At 69.9% G+C, this 12,024-nt stretch overlaps 3 protein-coding genes across 3 annotated transcripts; 2 read left to right on the top strand and 1 right to left on the bottom strand.

The window, feature by feature from the left end:
* Window positions 1-183: 183 nt before the first annotated feature.
* On the top strand, window positions 184-594 carry CHLNCDRAFT_27880 (hypothetical protein; the record flags this gene model as incomplete). The annotated part of the gene is made up of 1 exon (XM_005843639.1): window positions 184-594. The coding sequence occupies one exon, from the start codon at window positions 184-186 to the stop codon at window positions 592-594; it is 411 nt and encodes a 136-aa protein (XP_005843701.1).
* A 1,184-nt stretch (window positions 595-1,778) lies between these two features.
* Window positions 1,779-3,426, bottom strand: CHLNCDRAFT_139983 (hypothetical protein; the record flags this gene model as incomplete). The annotated part of the gene is made up of 5 exons (XM_005843580.1): window positions 1,779-1,887; window positions 2,024-2,090; window positions 2,346-2,475; window positions 2,709-2,804; window positions 3,049-3,426. The coding sequence occupies 5 exons, from the start codon at window positions 3,424-3,426 to the stop codon at window positions 1,779-1,781; spliced, it is 780 nt and encodes a 259-aa protein (XP_005843642.1).
* Window positions 3,427-5,756: 2,330 nt separating this feature from the next.
* Window positions 5,757-6,002, top strand: CHLNCDRAFT_14655 (hypothetical protein; the record flags this gene model as incomplete). The annotated part of the gene is made up of 1 exon (XM_005843638.1): window positions 5,757-6,002. A coding segment is annotated over one exon (246 nt), but the record flags the coding sequence as incomplete, so codon positions are not given.
* Window positions 6,003-12,024: the final 6,022 nt, after the last annotated feature.

The raw sequence follows: 12,024 nt of genomic DNA, 5'->3' as shown, positions 1-12,024 counted from the left end.
GCGGGACGTGCTAATCCCTGGCCGCCTGCTGGTGCGGTGCCTGTGGATGGTGCACCAGCGGCCGTACCTCACCAGGTGGCCCCCACTGGGTGCCTCACTTTGCCTCCCCTGCACAAAACCACCCCCGACAGCCGCCCACAGCCACCACTCCTCCGCCCCTCTCCCACCCCCACCCCCAGCACCATGGCCCGCACCAAGCAGACCGCCCGCAAGTCCACCGGTGGCAAGGCGCCCCGGAAGCAGCTGGCCACCAAGGCCGCCCGCAAGTCGGCCCCCGCCACCGGCGGCGTGAAGAAGCCCCATCGCTACAGGCCCGGCACCGTGGCCCTGCGCGAGATCCGCAAGTACCAGAAGTCCACGGAGCTGCTGATCCGCAAGCTGCCCTTCCAGCGCCTGGTCCGTGAGATTGCCCAGGACTTCAAGACCGACCTGCGCTTCCAGTCCAGCGCCGTGCTGGCGCTGCAGGAGGCCGCCGAGGCCTACCTGGTGGGCCTGTTCGAGGACACCAACCTGTGTGCCATCCACGCCAAGCGCGTCACCATCATGCCCAAGGACATCCAGCTGGCCCGCCGCATCCGTGGCGAGCGCGCTTAAGCGCACGGCGCTCTCTCTCCAGCTGACGGCTCATCCCTTCACCACCAAAAAAACAAACTGGTGTTATTCAACACCACCCTTTGACACTGGGAAACAAGCTGCTGTGTACAGTGAGGTGTGGGCGGGGGTGTTGGGGGGGGTCACAGTACAAAGAGAGGCGGGGGGTGGGCGAGGGGCAAAGCACCGATTGTGGGGTTGTGGCACCTGGCTGGTCCTCTGCCCCTTGGCTTGCTGGGGCGGGGCTGCTGGCAGGGCGGTGCACACAGGTGCAGCTGCAGGATACAGCTGCGGCCAGCCTTCGACAGCCAGGGCGATGGTGGACCCTCCTGCTGCACCTGTGCCCTCCCCAGCCCCTTGTCAGCCTGCCGTGCCTGGCCAGCAACGCACCAGCAGCCTCGCCACAAGCGCCTAGGAGCGTGCAACAAAGTGCACCCAAACCAAGGCTGGTTGCCGCTTTGCCGCCGCTCTTCCTTCCTCCTTCGCTGGCACTCCCACCTGTATTCTTCCACAGGCAGCAGCGGCAGCAGCCAGCCAGCGGCAGCCAACGCCTCGGCGCTGCACACAGCCACCCCAGCCGCACCGGTCGGGGTGGAACCGGTGCGGCAGTCCAGCTTTGTGTGGCAGCGCAGGTGGGCAGTGGCGCCCGGTGAGCTGCCTGCTGCCCTTCTCCCGCGCGGTGTGGATCGTGCTGCAGGCGGCGGCGGGGTGGGTGCCTGCTTCGCTCTTACCCACCAACTGCGTACCTCGGCCTTGCCCTCGCGCTGGCACTGGTGGCAGCCTGCTGGCGGGAACCCAAGCGGCGGGGCTGCTGGGGTGAGCAGACGTGGGGCTGCCACAGCTTCGTTCACCTCACAATGTGGCGGTGCTGGCTCGGCCCCAGGGGCAGGCAACCCGTCAACCCCACACATGCCGCTCAGACTGCCTGCTGCGCCGTGGCTGCGGCTGGGCAAGATGAAGTGGCCCTGGTGGCCAGGCGAGGCCAGACCTCTCCCACTTTGAATTCTCGTGTCGAAGAGCAGCGCCTTGGAAACAAGCAGAACAAAACAAGCAGAACAAAAAAGGGCTTCACACGCAGCAGCGTGGCAGAAAAGGGTTGCCACACGGGCTGGCTCCAAGTGGTGTGCAGGCGGCCAGGCGGCGCAACCGTGTTGGCAGGCGGGCGCCACAGGGCTAGTGGCTGGGGTCTAGGGCTGCGCAACCCCCGCAGCGGTGCGCAGGCGCCGGCACTCTGCCTTGTGCGCTTTCCCGTGCGCGTGGGAGCAGGCCTCGCTGCAGTACCTCACAGCCCTGCGCCTGCAGGCAGCAAGCAGGCGGCCAGTGCACGGAAGCATCGAACTCCAGGCAGGCAGGCAGGCAGCCTGCGGAACAACACAGGGCAAGCCCCAGGGGTGACAGCCTCTCTGCCGCTGCAACCCAGGGCACAGCTCACCCGCTGCAACGATGCAGGCCGCTCGTGTTGCCGCAGCCCTCTGCTGCGCACACCCTGACACCTGCCGCTGCCGAGGAGGGGGCAGCGGGTGCTGCTGTCGCGGGTGCAACCACTGCTGCCGCTTCTGCTGTGGTTGACGTCTCTGCCGTGGAAGCTGCTCCTGCTTCAGGTGCGGCAGGTGCTGTTGGTGCTGGTGAGCTCTCTTTTGCTGAGCTGCTGCCTCTGGCTGCCTCCACCGCCGCTTCTTCTGGAGGCCTCTTCGCTGGCACAGGTGCGGCACTGGCGCTTGCTGCTGCCGCTGCTGGCCTGGGCGTGCCTGCACCTGCTTCCACCGCCTCTACTGCCTGCTGCGGGGTCGGCTCTGCCACCGCAGCCTGGCCTGTAGCAATCTCACCCACGGCTCTCTCGTAGGTGTGCCCATCCGCCGCCACCAAGGGGTCACGCATCGGCTCCTGGGTGATGGGGCACAGCAGCTCGCTGAGCAGGCCAGGGGGCAGGCTGGCAGCGGCAGGAAGAGGGGCCTGGCCTGCCGGCGCAGCGCCCGGGGCGGGGCTGGCTGGCGCTGGTGCCTCTTCTCCTGCTGCCGCGCTCGTGGCTTGCAGCGGATTGCTGACAGCAGCGGAGGAGGGGCTCTCCCTTGCTGCCTCCACCCCTAGCTGCTGCAGCAGATGCGCCAGCTCGGCACCGTCGTCGACACCGCTGCCGCCTCCAGCCGCTGACGCTGCTGCTTCTGCAGGTGCCCCTTCAGCTCCCCATGTGGGTGTGGCACCAGCGCTTCCACCTGCTGCCTGGGTGTGTGGTTGCGCTGCCGCCGTCTGCGCTCCTCCCTTGTTCTTCTTCTTCTTGCTCTGCTTCATGCCGCTGCCGTGCTGGCTGCCAGTAGCAGCAGCAGGCATTGCGGGCATAGCTCGGTAGGCAGCAGGGCAGAGCTGCTCTGCCGGCTCGAAACCTACTGTTGCTGGCGTGGAGGCACCTGCAGCTGCAGCTGATGCACCTACTGTTTGCTGAGAAGCCGGCGCTGGCACCGCCGCCTGGCCTGTGGCAGTCTCATCCGCCTCTCCTGCCGACACAGCAGCCCGCTGGCGCTGCCGCTCCTTCTGTCGCTGCCGCTTGGCGGCCTTGGCGGCCTGCCTGGTTGCCTGCTCCTCCTCCTCGCGCTCCTCCTCTGCCAGCAGCTGGGCAGCAGCAGCCTCAGCTGCAGCCTCGGCAGCAGCTGAGGAGGCTGGGGCAGTCCCCCGGGCCTCAGCTTGCTCCCAGCGTGGGGCCCTGCTGCTGGGGGCACCTCGCTGCCGCCATCCCGCCTGCTGCTGCTCCAGCTCCAGCAGCAGCCGTGCTGCTTCCAGCTGGCTATCCATGATTGCACGCATGCGAGGGGTGAGGCCTTCCACATCCTGCAGCGCCATGCTCGCCCCTGCTGCAACCAGGCAGCGAATGGCTGGCAGGCAGCCGCGTTCTGCTGCGCAGTGCAGGGCTGTCCGCTGGTGGTTGTCGGCTGCCTCGAGGTTGGCACGGCCAGCGATCAGCAGGCTGAGGCATGCCGTGTGCCCACGCCCTGCTGCAAAATGCAGGTCCCTCAGCCCTTCACTGCAAGCCGCCTCAATGTTTGCCCCCGCTGCCAGCAATGCCTGCACACATGCCTCGTGGCCCACCCAAGCTGCCAGCAGCAGCGCTGTATGCCCATGCCGGTTTGCTGCATCAATGTTTGGTCCTGCTGCCAGCAATGCCTGCACACATGCCGCGTGGCCCGGCCAAGCTGCCAGCAGCAGCGCTGTCTGCCCATCCCGGTCTGCTGCATCGATGCTGGCCCCCGCTGCCAGCAACGGCTGCAGGCATGATGCATGCCCCTGACTGGATGCCAGCATTAATGCCGTTTGCCCATCATCATACACGGCGTCGCAGTTGGCGCCAGCGTCCAGCAGCTGCCGCAGGCAGCCCAGGTGGCCTCTCAGGGCCGCAACGTGCAGCGGCCTCGCCCCATTGGTGCCAGCTGCTTCAAAGTTTGCCCCCGCTGCCAGCAACTCCCGCACGCAGGTCTCATGGCCCTCCAGCGCCGCCCAGAACAGAGCTGTGGCGCCCCTCAGTGACGGTCGCCTCGGTGCAAGCGCCAGCCACCAGCAAGAGCCGCAGGCACTCTGTGCTTCCCGCGGCTGCTGCCCTGTGCAGCAGCGTGAAGCCGGCGCTGTCCCTATAGGTGAGTAGGCTGGGCTGCTGGCTTAATGCTGCCTTCAGCCGTTGCCCGTCATTACGCCCCACGGCCAAGATTGTTTCCACCAGCCAGCTCATCTGCAGGAAGAGGCAGCCGTGGTGAGCGGCAGCGTCCAAGAGCGGCGGCGGCTGAGGAGCGGGCGCCTGCTCGCGACGGCATCAGCCGGCTTGCCTGATGTGTGCTTCAGGCAAACGCCAGGCGCCAGGTGAGCCCGGAGCAGCAGCCAGCAGGAGAGAGCAGAGGAGCTGTGGCAGCCACGAGAACCTAGGTGCGGCTGGAGGCTCTGCCTGGCTCGTCCAAGGCTTTGAGCGTGCAGAGGCAGAGCAGCAGAGCCACTGTGCTGTGCCAGGGCCTGCTTCTGCCAGAAGGCAGTGCCTAGGCTGACCTTTCCACCGCCACGTCGCCGCCGCCTGTTGCAGCTGTAACAAGGAGGCCCCACAAGCTGCAACACAGCCCTTTGAGGCAAGTCAATCCCCTCCTGACAACCCACACCGCAGGATGGCACCGGCAGCGGCAGCGAGAGGGTGAAGCGCCGCGTGAGGGAGGGCGTGGGGGTGCGCTGGCGGCTGCCGGGCTCTCTCGCCCTCCTGCTGCTGCCGCCGCACGCCACACACACGACACACATTACACAGGAACGCAAGGGGTGAGGCAGGGGATGCTTGCACAGGCTGTGGCTGGCCGCCGAGGCCGCCAACAGACGCCGCCACGGCCCCGCCCCCGCCGTCACTCGGGCAGCGAGGCTCGGAGCTGGCGCAAGGCCAGCGCAAAGAAATCGGGCGGCGGCGCCGGCTGTGGCGGCCCCTGCTGCTGCCCTAGCGCAGCCTGCAGCACTGCCTTGGGGCGCTGCCCCGCCAGCAGTCATATGAATCAATCCTGGGGAGAGCCCCTGCTCTCCGCCCGCAACTCTGGCGGCGGTGTCCCGGCGCCGCCGCACCCCAGCCACCCTGCCGCGGGACGAGGGCAGCCCCAAACTGTAAGCACCACGCGTCTCCAATGGCGCCGCAAGGCCAATGGGAGTGCCTGCTGCGAGCTGCATGGGTGGGCGCCCTCTTTCCAGTCGCGCTGGCAGGCGCGCAGGCACCTCTTGGAGTGCCAAATCGATCGTGGATCGCACTGCTTTGAATTGGGCAGCTGGGCAGCTGCGCCGGTGGTGCGCGATTCAAACCTGCAGGAGGGAATCCTTGACCCCCTACGGCGCTGGTCAGCCCCGCAAGCGACCCAAAGACCCATCACCGTATCCTCCCGGTGACCGCGGGGGCCATGGCGAGCGCGGCAAAGCAGAACAAGGTGCGAGTTTTGGCACCCCCGTGCCTGGCGCTGCGTTGGTGGTTCTGCACCCGCCCGCGGCCAATTCTAGCACCCCAGCGAGCCGATCAGCCCCGCGCACCGGGCCGCACGGCCCAACGCGCCTGCCGCGGGGAGGCCCGCCACCCGCGCCCACCTCTTTCCCAGCCGTGCCCTCCTCTCGTTCCTTGCCGTGAGCCCCAGCGTGTCCCGACCCCCTCCCCCTTCCTCTCTCTGCAGCCCGGCGTGTGGACGGACGAGGAGGATGCGCTGCTCGCGCTGTGGCAGGGCCGGGTGGGCAACAAGTGGAGCGAGGTGGCGCGGCACATCCCCGGCAAGACGGGGCAGCAGTGTGCGCAGCGCTGGCGCCACCGCGTGAACCCCAACATCTCCCGGGAGAAGTGGTCGGCCGAGGAGGATGCCAGGCTGGCACTGCTGGTGGACAAGCACGGCAACAGCTGGGCCGAGATCTCGCGGCGGCTGCCGGGGCGCACGGGTGGGTGGCGGGGCGGCGGCGGTGGGAAGCAAGAAGGCCTGTGGTTGGTGGGCAGCGCTGGCCCTGGCTGGGGGAGCGCGCCTGTGGATCGGGGGAGCTGCCCGCCCAGAAACCGTTGGCCCACTAACCTGCCTGCCCACCCATCTGCCTCCTCGCCGGCCTGCCTGCCCACCTCCTGTCTCGCCCCCTCGCCTGCCACCCTCGCGCAGACCAGCAGTGCATGGGGCGGTGGAGGCGCCACCTGGATCCCTCCATCCGCCGCGAGGGCTGGGAGGCGGAGGAGGATGAGCAGCTGCGGGAGCTGTTTGCAGAATATGGTGAGCGGTGTGGGGTGCAAGGGTGGCGGCGCACGGTGCCCTGGAACCATTGAACTGCTGCTTAGGACCGCGTGTCCTTCGCTCTGCTTCCTCTCTCCAGCCTGCGCGCCCTTCAAAACCTGCGATCTATCTTGGCTGGCCTCATTTGCGGTTTGTTGCTGGGGGGGCCGCTGTGCGTTACATCTTACACCCCGCCTGGCTTGCTGCCCCGTCACGCCCGCCTGCCCCCGCAGGCTCCTCTTGGAGCTGCATCAGCAGGAGCATGAGCGGGCGCACCGCGCAGCAGTGCCGCGCACGCTGGTGCCAGCTGTCCAACGCGGAGGTGGGCACAACAGGCGCCTGCCTGCCTGCCTGTTTCGTTGGCGACTCGTCCCTCTGCTGCCGCCATGGCCCTGCCAGCCACCCCTGCTGGCTCACCCCACCGTGCTGCTTGCTGTGCCCGCCTTGCTGCGCCCTGCCTGCAGCGCCCAGGCCGCTCCAATGCCTCCCGCAGCAAGAGCAGCAGCACGGCCACGGGGGCGGCGCGCGGCCAGCCGGAACCAGAGCAGATCGACCCTCGGCGGCAGTCAACCGCCAACACGTGCGGAGCTGTAGCGCCGGCCGCCGCCGCCGTGGACCCGCTCGCTTTCTTCGCGGCGGCGGCGGCCGAGGGCGCGGCGGCGGCGGCAGCCGATGCCGGGCAGCGCAGGGCGGCGGCGCGGCCGGCGGCGGGCGCCGGGCGCCGCCTGTCGACCGTGTCGGAGGCTGTCAGCGCCGGGGGCGAGAGCTGGAGCGGGGGGGAGGAGGAGGAGGAGGAGGAGGAGGAGGGCAGCGGGGAGGAATCTCCTGAGTTCCTGCTTCGCAGGACCACCGCCCGCACGGCCAGCCGATCCTCACGCACCGCTGTGGCGGCAGCGGTGGAAGCTGCCGCGGCCGCGGCCATGGCCGCCGCGGGCCTGCCGGCGCCCAAGCAACGGCAGCCGCAGCAGCAGCACCACCACCTGCAGCCGCCGGCCAGCGAGGGGCAGGTGCCCACGCCGCCGCCAGCCAGCTCCATGCCGGCGGCGGCGCCGTCGGTGGTGCTGCCAGAGGCGCTGCTCCCGCTCAAGCTGGACCTGCCGCTGCCAGACTGCAGAGCGGGCAACGAGGTGCGGCCTGCCTGCCTGCAGACCTGATGTGCAGCCTGCCGTTGCCTGCCGACTGGAGTGCTGCCGTGCACATTTTCTGCCTGCACCTTCCTGTGCCGACTGGAGCAGGGAAGCCCCGTCCCGTGCTTTCCTCAGGAGGACTCGCCGGCGCTCACCCACAACGCGGCGCCGCACGCGGCGGCCGCCGAGGCCGCGACCGCCGACCTGCTGTCGCCGCTGCGGGCGAGGCTGCCGCAGGCGCCGCCACTCTTCACCCCCAGCAGCTCAGGCACGCACCCAGCTGCTGCGCTGTGCCGGGCTGCCTGGTGTGCCAAGCTTGCCTCCTGCGCCTGCTGCACCGGGCAGCGCGCAGCAGGACAGCTGCTGCCTGCACCGCGCTGGCTGCCCTGCTTCCCTCCCTCGCTTCTTTCTCAGCACCGTCCGTGCCTGCTCCTGCCCCCAGCCTGCCGGCTGCTCGCTGACCCGTCTGCTTGTGCCGCCGTGCAGGGCGCAAGCGCCCGGCCGCCTGCCGCATGTCGGCCTTTGGCCCCGCGCTGCCCCCGCTGGTCATTCCAGACGCTGCCGCAGTGGCTGCCAGGGGTGAGCTGGAGGCTGCCAGGGGCGGCGGCCTGGCTTGAGGCCAACCTTGCTGCGCAGCGCGGCTGGGCAACAGGGCTGAGCCGCAGCAGAGCCCGGCCCCAGCTGTAGGGATGAGCTTGCTGCTGCCCGGCCCACCTCCTCCACCTCCTGCTGCCTGCCCACTCGACAGACCCCGCTGCACAGACGTGCATGCTTGATGCCCCGGCACCGCCATCCCACGGCTGCCTGCCTTGCCTAAGCGCCGCCGCCGCCTGCCGCTGCAGGCACGCCCGCGCGCCCCACCCCAGGCAGCGGCAGCGGCCCCATGTCTCTCGGCATGCGCTCACCCAACGTGCTCACCCTCCTCCAGAGCCCGCCGGCAGTCATGGGTGCGCAACCGCCCGGGCTGGGTGCCACGTGCCGCCGTTGTGCTGCTGCTGCTGCTCTGCGCCGTGCTCTTCTCCAATCCCCTGCAATGCATTACCAGCCTGCCTGCCGGCAGCCGGTCCCACGCGCACCACAGACACACCACACCCTTCTTGCTGCCCAGCCTGTCCCACATGCACCATAGACGCACACTTTACCCTGCCTGCTGCTCAGCCTGTCCCACACGCACCACAGACACAGCCTCCCTGCCTTCCCACCTGCCTGCCTGCCTGCAGACGACCTCTTCCGCTCCCCGGGCTTTGGCCGCATGGTGACCCCGCCCTGGGCCAAGAGCGGCAGCAGCAGCGGCGGCAGCGCTGCCAGCGACCAAGCCGCCGCCGCGGCGGCGGCCGCCGCGGCAGCAGCGGCTGCGGCGGCCCACGCCGACGCCGACGCTCTTGGCTCAGAGGACGACAGGCGGCACTCGGTGGCGCGGCGACTGGACTCGGCCCCCTCCTTTGGCAACGGCCTGGGCGAGGCCGACGCGGCGGCGGCGGCGGCGGCGGCGGGGTCCCAGCAGCAGCCGGCTGGCATGGCGCCGATGGCGGCGGCGGCAGGCGGCAGCGGACTGGCCTCCATGGCCTCCTTTGACTTTGGCGCGCTGCTGGGGAGCCCGGCGAAGAAGAGCAAGGTGAGGCGGGCGGATGGCTGGCAGGCGGCTGGAGCTGGCTTGGCTGTGCGGGCGTGAGGGCTCCAATGAACGAGCGGCCGCACTCGAGTTGCAGCCATACAACGACAATGAAATTTTTCCTCTGCGGCTGGGTGGCCCCAAGGCACGACCCCTCACCCCGCTTCCCTCCCTCCCTCTTCCCTGCGCCCTCAGATCTGCTCCCCAGGCTCCAGCAGCCTGACCGCGGCCGCCACGCCCTGGCCTCCCGGTGCCGCCGCCTCGGCCCTGCTCCTGCAGCAACCCTCCGAGTCTGGCGGCGGCACCAGCCTGGCCATGGCTGTGCAGCACCACCTGCTGCTGGCCAGCACAGCCAAGGCGGGGCCGGGGCCTGCCGGCGCTACGGCGGCTGCGGCGGCGCAGGCCCCGAGCGACAAGGAGAACGGCGAACAGGCGGCGCGGCAGCTGACGCTGACGGCCGGCAAGGCGGCGCCCGCGCCCGCGGCGGCGGCGCCTGCCGGCAGCCCCGCCAAGCAGCTGACTAGCAGCAACGTGCGCATGCGTCTGCACGCTCTCCTGGACACGGCATGAGAGCCGGTGCCACATGAGACGACATCTGACTTCCCATTGACTCCTCCCATTGACTCTTGACTGACTGACACGAGGTGCCGACAAGGCACCCTCCTGACCACCGCTGGCGTAGCAGAGTTGTTTGACGCACACGATTCTTCCCCCTATTTGGTTTTGTTGTTGCCTGGGGATCCATCCTCGCCCACCCCCGCCGTCACCGGGATGGTTCCTCTGGTGCCGCCTGCCGACGGTTCCCACCCTCCTTCAGTTTGTCTGGGTCTACCTATACCTATACCTACCACCCCCGGCCCTGTACTACCGCCATCAGATCTCTTGTAACACCAGCAATCGCGTTTGCCTCTGGCAGGGGGAGAGGGTAGCGGGCGCAGCAGGCGCCACCTGGAGGCTCTTCCTCTTCCGAGCTTCTTGCGCGGCCATCTTGCTCGCCAAGGGTCCTGCAGCGGAGATCGCGATTTTCGGCCGCCACGCCGGCTGTGCCGCGCAGCCCTGGGCAACGAGGGCCCCATCTCCACCACTGCGCGCTCCCTACATGCCCTGGTCTCGTCGCACCCTGTGCAGCAGCTCTCTCCAAGGCCGCTGCGCGGCACGTGAGCTGCTCCGATGACCGCCGCACGGCCGGGCTCACCGCGGCGGCGGGGTTGCCGCCGCGGCGCAGCCCGGCTGGCGGCCCTGCTCTGCGTGCTCGCTCTCAGCACCGGCCTCGCGCGAGGTGAGACTGCAGGCGCGTTTGCAGAGCGCTGCTGGGGGGCACACTCATGAAGCAGGACAGCCGGGCCGCGTTTAGCTCCGTGCGGCCTGCAGCACGCAGCCTGGCGGCGCCGCCAGCTGCTCCTTGCGCACAGCCCGCTCCCGGGCCATCGCTCGCCTCCCCGCCAGCTTCCCTGCCTCTGCCGCTGGCCGCGAGAGCGCCCGACCGCCCCCGCCGCACGCCGCGCAGGCCAGGGCCTGACGAACGCCACGGCAAGGGGCACTTACACGATGGAGTGCGGCAAGCGGCTGTACTATGCCGAGATCGGCTTCCTGGGTAACATGGGGTACTGGGAGTGGCACCGCCTCGTCAGCGCAGCTTCCCCAGAGGTGCGCCGCCGCCGCCGCCGCCGCCGCCGCCGCCGCCGCCGCCGTCGTCTGTGGTGCGCAGGGCTCGCCCTGGCCCGGCACCGTAGGGGCTGGGCGGCCGGTCGCAGCGCCGCAGCCTGTGGTGCGCGGCACGGCTCCCGCCGAACGTTCGTGCGCACCACCGCCCATGCCTGCGGGCGGCGCGTGCTGCGTGGCGTGCAGGAGTGCGCGCTGCGCTGCCTGCACGATGATCATGCTGCGCTGGCGGACCCCGAGTGGCGGCGGCAGGGCTGGGTGTGCAGTCTGTGGGCATATACGCAGTACCCACAAACGCAGCTGGGCGCCTACCTTGTGGAAGGTGCGCGGCAGGTGGAGGAGGGGCAGGAAGGGGTGCGGAGAGCATGCATGGTCTGGTGGCGAATGCTGCGCTCGCACATGCACGGGGCCACTTGGCCGTCCCCAGCAACAAGGTTGGCACGGCACGGCGGCGGCGCGCTGCACATCACACCCGCCAGCCGCGCCAGCCGCGCAAGGAGGCGCCCGCTCTCCACCACCGCCGCGTCCTCCAACACAAAACAACCCGCTTACACACCTCCCCCGCTCTGCCTGCAGCCTTCTCTCACTGCCACCTATACAACGTGGAGGGCTACAACGGCACCCTGGGCCAGCCGGTGCAGCTGGCGAGTGTGCTGCCCTCGGCCCTGCGCAGCGCCGCCCAGCTGGCGTGCCGCCAGTCTGGTGGCTGCCACCCTGTGGTGCACTCAGCAGTTGCATGTGGGGAGAGATGCCTGCCGCGGCCGTCTCACATGTTCCCAGCCTTGCTCGATGTGTGTTGCCCTGTGTGTGCAGGACTGGCCCAGCGAGTGCTCGGGTCTGATTGTAAACGCCACGAGCGGCGGCCCTGGGCTGGCGGAGCAGGCAGGGCAGCCGCCGCCGCCGCCCTCACCGGCACCCGCTGTGCCAGACAGCTGGGCGCAGCCTCCAGCTGGCATGCCGCCCCCCGCAGCAGACAGCTCCCCGCCTGTCCCGCCGCTGCCACACGACTGGCTGGTGCCGTCGCCGCCTCCCACGGCAGGCGGCCAGGTGCCTCCCTCGCCCTGGCCTCTACCACCTGTCCCGCCTCCACCCAGCCCGCCACCTCCCTCCCCGCCACCACCCTCCCCGCCACCGCCATCCCCTGCAGCACAGCAGCCACCGCCGGCAGGCAGCCTGCCTTCCGCTCCGCCCGACGGCGCAGGGAGCGCCGGCCCTCCGCCACCCGCACCATCGGATGCAGACGGGCCTGGCATGCAGCCGCCTCCGGCGCCAGCTGATGCGGCAGCCGGCAGCCCAC

The sequence above is a fragment of the Chlorella variabilis genome, assembly GCF_000147415.1.
Source record: "Chlorella variabilis unplaced genomic scaffold CHLNCscaffold_28, whole genome shotgun sequence".
Classification (NCBI taxonomy): domain Eukaryota; kingdom Viridiplantae; phylum Chlorophyta; class Trebouxiophyceae; order Chlorellales; family Chlorellaceae; genus Chlorella; species Chlorella variabilis.
The sequence above is the reverse complement of the archived record's forward strand: the minus strand, read 5'-3'. Positions and strand labels throughout refer to the sequence as shown.